General features: G+C 51.6%; 1 protein-coding gene across 1 annotated transcript; it reads left to right on the top strand.

The window, feature by feature from the left end:
* Positions 1-218: 218 nt before the first annotated feature.
* RGS16 (regulator of G protein signaling 16) lies at positions 219-6,353 on the top strand. Its single transcript, XM_033196947.1, has 5 exons — positions 219-422; positions 1,620-1,730; positions 2,489-2,553; positions 2,841-3,007; positions 4,470-6,353. The coding sequence occupies exons 1-5, from the start codon at positions 379-381 to the stop codon at positions 4,689-4,691; spliced, it is 609 nt and encodes a 202-aa protein (XP_033052838.1). The 5' UTR covers positions 219-378; the 3' UTR covers positions 4,692-6,353.
* Positions 6,354-6,901: the final 548 nt, after the last annotated feature.

Below are 6,901 nucleotides of genomic sequence, written 5' to 3'. Positions count from 1 at the left end.
CTAGGAAACTGGGTGTGCACGTCTCATCCCCGTGCCAATTCTCTTGCCGCTTCTCCTTCCACACGCGGCGTCCTCCGTGGGGAGGGTGCAGCTCCGCGTGCTCCAGCTGCGGCGAAAGTTGCGCCCGGCCCAGTCTGGCTGCGGGCCCCGCCTCCGCCTTCTCAGCGCCCAGCCCCGCCCTCCGATTGGTCAGCAGTGCCCAGCCCCGTTCCTCCGAGGGGATTAAAGCAGCGGCCGCGGAGTCTGGGTGCTTGCAGGCTGCTAAAGCCAACCCCAGTTGATTAGCACCTGCTACCGCGCTTTGCTTCCTAGCGCTCGCGGAGCCTCCTGGAGCCTGCCACCATCCTGCCCACTACGTGCTGCCCCGCGCCCGCAGCCATGTGCCGTACCCTGGCCGCCTTCCCCACCACCTGCCTGGAGAGGTAAGGGGAGCTTGTCCAACTGCTTGGGGGAAGTCCCACCAACTCTTAGGGAGTGGAGCAACAGGCCTGGGGACCTGGGTGGGCGCGGGGATGGGGCGCTGGAGGCTTAAGTAGAGAGGTAGAGGCGACCTTGATGCCACGTGCTTAGATTCCAGGAGCAGGGAGAAAGCAACGGGAAGGGAAGCAAGGGGCCTCTGCTTGCTGCCATCCCCATCCTCTGACAAACTGCAGTCGTGTTCAGGTGACCTGCTGAAGACCCGGCTGCAGGAAGGCCACGTTGACATTTCCAGGCAGAACTGAGCCTGCCCATTTCTTGCCATTACTTTTTTTTTTTTTTTTTTTTTTTGAGACGGAGTCTCGCTCTGTCGCCCATGCTGGAGTGCAGTGGCCAGATCTCAGCTCACTGCAAGCTCCGCCTCCCGGGTTTATGCCATTCTCCTGCCTCAGCCTCCCGAGTAGCTAGGACTACAGGCGCCCGCCACCTCGCCCGGCTAGTTTTTTGTATTTTTTTAGTAGAGACGGGGTTTCACCGTGTTAGCCAGGATGGTCTCGATCTCCTGACCTCGTGATCCACCCGTCTCGGCCTCCCAAAGTGCTGGGATTACAGGCTTGAGCCACCGCGCCCGGCCGCCTGCCCATTTCTTAAGCACTTGTTTTTCATTCCTCAGACCAGAGCTGGGGGCATTGCCTCCTCTGCCCCTGGAAGGCAGGGAGATTTTTTTTTTGTGGGGTGTGGTGGGGCAGGGGGGATCCCACTGTCGAGGGTGTGTCCATATTCCAGAGAGCAACTCAACAGCTTCCAGTCGTTACTGGCTGGGAAGGAAAAAGTAAAGATGAAGGCAGGAATCAGTTTCCCACAGTTCAGAAATACTCCTGTAAAGAATGCTGAGTTCTTTTCTGAATCAACAGGCACGAAGAGAGATCAGTGTGACTTCAGGGAAAAGCCCATATATGCAGCGTGTGTATTACCCAGAAAGTGTAAGGTCTACCATGGCATAGCTCAAACATTGCTTTTGTTGCTTTGGGGTTGATGATGCTGATAAGCACAATTTGGGCCCTGGGAACAGCCAAGAGTTTCCAGGAACTCTTGAGGCTAAACTTTGGGTGGCACCACCCAGAGCTCTTCTGGGACACATAAACCTCTCCACACTGGTTGAGCAAATGAGAATCCTTTCATGTTCCTGATTTGTTTTTCAGAGCCAAAGAGTTCAAGACACGTCTGGGGATCTTTCTTCACAAATCAGAGCTGGGCTGCGATACTGGGAGTACTGGCAAGTTCGAGTGGGGCAGTAAACACAGCAAAGAGAAGTAAGTGTTGCTGACCAGCTCAGGGCTCCGAGAGGGAAGGGAGCGGGAAGGGAGTCATGAGGAGGGAAATACAAGGAGAAGCCAGGACACGCTAAGTGGATCTTGGCAACGCCTCCCTAGAGATTTTAGTGAGACTTGTTGCCGGTCTGTTATGACTACTTGGCTCATGGGTGAGTGGGTAGGTGGCTCCAGGGCTCCAAGTCCATCCACAGATGAGGGCACACAGGGCATGAATGCCTAGTTAAGCAGACTCTCCCACCTGGGGTTTCATTGCACATGCATCCAGGGCTAGTACAGAGTCCAAGACCACTTGAGGTTTTTATTAATGACTCTAGCATGCACCTTGCCTAGAAACCCTTTCATATTGGCTATCAACTGTACCAAACTCTGGAGTTATGTGTAGATGTAATCTCTATTTATGAGGCCCTTATGTCCTTGGGAAGGTGTACAAAACAAATCTTTGAGAGTCAGGGGAATTGAAATAATTTTTGGACAGAGAAGAGACAGGCTTAGAGATATTGACTGAAGACTAAAGAGTCCCTGGCTTTGATTTCTGGTTGCTGAATTGTCCTCTAGAAAACATTATTGCTTACCCTAAGTCCAACTAAGAGTTTGAGGTGTCAGCTTCAACAATCACCAAGCAAGCCTTTCTGTGAATTTTACGCAATTTTCCATCAGAGTTCTGGCTAGAATTTGTACTATGCTTTGGTTTGTTGATTTTTTTTTTCTTACTCTTTTTTTTTCTTTTTGTCTTTTAGTAGAAACTTCTCAGAAGATGTGCTGGGGTGGAGAGAGTCGTTCGACCTGCTGCTGAGCAGTAAAAGTGAGTAGGGGACTTTTGTGTCTGTCTCTGGGTGGCACGTGTATACTCATGTGCTTTGGAACCAGCTCCAGGACTGCTGAGAGCCTGGGCAGAATAATAGTAGTAGTAGTAATAATAATAATGATCCCCTAGTGTGCCAGCCTCTATTCAACACATAAAGGCAGGTCCTTGTTCAAGAAAATTATGTTCTAAAAATAGAGCCATTAAGTGCAATTGCTTTCCTTTCTTCTTGTATTCCCTGCTGTCCCTCCGGCTGACCTGTTTCCTCCTCTTTCCCGCAACCCCAGATGGAGTGGCTGCTTTCCATGCTTTCCTGAAGACGGAGTTCAGTGAGGAGAACCTGGAGTTCTGGCTGGCCTGTGAGGAGTTCAAGAAGATCCAATCAGCTACCAAGCTGGCCTCCAGGGCACACCGGATCTTTGAGGAGTTCATCTGCAGTGAGGCCCCTAAAGAGGTTAGAGCCCCCATATGCCCAGTGAATCCTCACGACCCTGCCTGCTCCTTCCCCTCTGAGAGTGAGGGCTAGTGGGGAGGAAAGGCTAAGTGTAGAAGTAGAAGGGCCTTACTTGGCACAGGGATGAGTGGGCTTCTGTGACCAGAGACTAGAAAAGTCAGGCTCAGTGCCACTCCTGGGTGCTTAACCCTATGACTCACGATGGGGCAGGATGGATTGGCAGGTTTTTCGGCTTCTATCCATACCCATCTTTATAAACCCATCCGTTTTTAGAGGCTCAAAACACTTACCAACTGGGGAGACAAGGTCAGCACAGGGACCTTATATAACCTGGCTCAGTTCCCAGGCTGACCTGCCTGAGGCCTGCAGGTCTGTAGTCTGTGATTTTTTTGTCTACCTTCCCTCCTGGCCAGATGCGTGGCAGCTGCATTTGCTAAAGAATACAGCGCCACCTGGTGGAAAGATAAGAGTAATGCCTTACTTTTGTACCTTATTTTTGTTTTCTGACCGCTGATTGATTCCCCATAATTCTGTAAAGGTGTATTGAGCCCCAATTATATTCAAGACACTGTTACAGTCACTGTGTATGTCACAGTGAACCAAACAAAGTCCCTTACCTAATGAAACTTATAATTTGAATGGAGAAAGATGCCAATAACCAACTAGACAAATATATGCCAGGTGATGAGCTATGCACTCATAAAAATACAGCAGGAAATGAGAGATAAGGAGTACCAGAGGTAGGGCCTGGGAGGAGGTAAGGTTTTCCATTCTGTAAAGGGAAGTGAGGAGCGGCTCTTTGATATGGTGACATATGAACAGAGATATGAAAGAATTCAGGGAGGGAAGAACATTCCAACACAGGAAGCAGCAAATGCAATGGCCAGAGCCTGCCTGTCACAGTCACAGATGAGCAAGTGGACCTGCGGAGAGCGGGGCAAGAGCAGGAGATGAGGTCAGACATGAGGCAGATGGCCAGGTGTGGGCTCGGGGGCCCAGCAACCCCTTCGGCTCTTCCTCTGAAAGGCATGAGGAGACAACAGAGGTGCTACCAAACTGAGTTGGGTTTTTAAAGGCTCACTGTAGCTGCCGGGTAGAGAACAGACCATGGTGGTGGGGGGTAAGTAGCAGAGAGACCAGGTAGGAGGCCTTGGTGCAAATCCCAGGAGAGCCGATAGTAACCGGAAGCAGGGTTGCTGTAGAAGAAAGGGTGAAAGGGGATTGCGTTTGTATACATTATTGATAGATCCTCATGTTAATTCTGAGAGATTGGAGGACAGACACTGGATCAGATGTGGGTACAAGGCCAGAGCTGAAAAGCTAGTTAGTGATCAATTCAGGACCACCCACTTCCTGATGCAGCATCTGGTGCTCTTTCCAATGCCCAGCCTGCCGTTGGCCCTCCCTCAGCCATGCCCACCCTTTTCTCCAACTCACCCTGTGTGTGTCCTCCTTCCCGCAGGTCAACATTGACCATGAGACCCGCGAGCTGACTAGGATGAACCTGCAGACCGCCACAGCCACATGCTTTGACGCAGCTCAAGGGAAGACACGTACCCTGATGGAGAAGGACTCCTACCCACGCTTCCTGAAGTCACCCGTTTACCGGGACCTGGCTGCCCAAGCCTCAGCTGCCTCTGCCACTCCATCCAGCTGCAGCCTGGCCAAGCCCTCACACACCTGAGTCTCCACAGCAGTGAGGAAGCCAGCTGGGAAGAGAGGTTGAGTCACCCATCCCCAAGGTGGCTGCCCCTGTGTGGGAGGCAGGTTCTGCAAAGCAAGTGCAAGAGGACAAAAGAAAAAAAAAAAAAAAAGTGCTCCAGCAGCCTGTTTGGGAAGCAGCAATCTCTCCTGCAGCTACTGTGGGACCCATGCTGGAGAGGGGCCACCCACTTCCAGGACCTGTGAATAAGGGCTAATGATGAGGGTTGGTGGGGCTCTCTGTGGGGAAAAAAGGTGGTACAGGGTTAGCACTCGCTCTCGTTCTCACCGGAGAAGGAAGTGTTCTAGCGTGGTTTAGGAAACGTGGATAAAGGGAACTGTGAAAATGAGAGGAGGAAAGACACCCAGATCAGCTGTTTTGCCTGTTGCTCGGTTGACTCTGATCGCATCCTATTTTCCTAATTCCCAGACAGTTCTGGGCACAGAAGGGACCCTGGGTGTGGAGTCTTCCCCTTTGGCCCTCCTCACTGGCCTCTGGGCTGGCCCAGAGTCCCTTAGCTTGTACCTCGTAACACTCCTGTGTGTCTGTCCAGCCTTGCAGTCATGTCAAGGCCAGCAAGCTGATGTGACTCTTGCCCCAGGCGAGATATTTATACCTCAAACACTGGCCTGTGAGCCCTTTCCAAGTCAGTGGAGAGCCCTGAAAGGAGGCTCGCTTGAACCACCCTCAGTGTTCTGGGTGGCCCCCTGCAGGTGGCCCCTGACCCTGTGTTGCAACAGGGTCCACCTGTGAGCAGGCCCCCCCAGGGGCCTTTTCCTGGATGTGCACTCTCTGAGTTCTGTGCTGTCTCTTGGAGGCAGGGCCCAGGAGAAGAAAGTGTGGAGGCCTCGGGGAGTGGCTTTTCCAGCTCTCATGTCCCGCAGTGTGGAACAAGGCAGAAAAGGATCCTAGGAAACAAATCTCTTGGCAGTCCCTGAGAGTCCTGCTGAAATCCAGCCAGTGTTTTTTTTTTTTGTGGTATGAGAACAGGCAGAAAGAGATGCCCCAAGATAGAAGGGGAGCCTCGTGTTTCTTTCCTGCGGACATGAGATGAACCACTGGAGTGGGCAGAGGTGGCCCAGGACCATGGTGCCCTTAGAGTGCAGAAGCTGGGGGAAGAGGCTGCTTGGAAGGGCAGGACTGGGGATAATCAGAACCTGCTTGTCACCTCAGGGCGCCACCGAACAAACATTTCCTAATGGGAACTCCTGCGGCAGAGCCCAGGCTGGAGGTGAATTACCCAGGGCAGCCCCCTTGTGGCCCAGGATCATCAACATTGTTCTCACTGCACCATGAGCGCCTCCAGATTATTTAAGTGTATTGTATCATTGGTTTTGTGTGATTGTCATAACATTGTTTTTGTTATTGTTGGTGCTCTTGTTATTTATTATTGTAATCTCAGTTTGCCTCTACTGGAGAATCTCAGCAGGGGTTTCAGGCCGACTGTCTCCCTCTCTCCACCAGACTCTACCTCTGAATGTGCTGGGAACCTCTTGGAGCCTGTCAGGAACTCCTCACTGTTTAAATATTTATTTATTGTGGTAAATGGAGCTGGTTTCCTAGATACGAATGATGTTTGCAATCCCCATTTTCCTGTTTCAGCATGTTACATTCTTATAAAATAAAAACAAAAGTCAAATATGACATCCTGTCTCCAAATGCTGTGTGGGTCAGGGGGAAAGGGGAAGTTTTGTGGAGAGCTCTGGGGAGAAGCTGGCTTTTGGGAATTCCACAGGACAGGCGAGTGAGCTTCCACGGCACAGGCAGAAGTACAGGGAGAGCTCAATGTTCACCTGGTACCTGACAGAGTCAAGAGAAGGGGGTGGGCTCTAGCGAGGACCATGGGTCAGTGACTTTTGAAGCTCATGACAGTCCCACTTGTGCTGGGTGTTGTGTGGATTGGACTGGGCTCAACCCACTGTCATTTCAGAGCCCATTTCTTTTGCCCACCTGGCTGGGACTCAGCATGAGCCATTCCCAGTTCCGCCTGTAACAGTGCAGGGGTCAGTACCGGTTGGTCACGTAGCAGGACATCATCAGTCAGATGGTGACTTTTGTAGGATTTTTATTTTTTTATTTTATTTTTTTTTTTTGAAGCGGAGTCTCGCTCTGTCGCCCGGACTGGAGTGCAGTGGCCGGATCTCAGCTCACTGCAAGCTCCGCCTCCCGGGTTTACGCCATTCTCCTGCCTC

This window comes from Trachypithecus francoisi, unplaced genomic scaffold (assembly GCF_009764315.1).
Source record: "Trachypithecus francoisi isolate TF-2019V2 unplaced genomic scaffold, Tfra_2.0 Lachesis_group5, whole genome shotgun sequence".
NCBI classification, from domain to species: domain Eukaryota; kingdom Metazoa; phylum Chordata; class Mammalia; order Primates; family Cercopithecidae; genus Trachypithecus; species Trachypithecus francoisi.
Note: the sequence above shows the minus strand (reverse complement) of the source record. Positions and strands in the feature narration are given on the sequence as shown.

Excerpts from the sequence above, each read along its gene's own strand:
- RGS16 (XM_033196947.1), top strand. The coding sequence starts at position 379 with ATGTGCCGTACCCTGGCCGCCTTCCCCACCACCTGCCTGGAGAG. Across the intron at positions 423-1,619 it reads CCCACCACCTGCCTGGAGAG|AGCCAAAGAGTTCAAGACAC; the intron begins GTAAGGGGAGCT and ends TTTGTTTTTCAG. Across the intron at positions 3,008-4,469 it reads GCAGTGAGGCCCCTAAAGAG|GTCAACATTGACCATGAGAC; the intron begins GTTAGAGCCCCC and ends TCCTTCCCGCAG.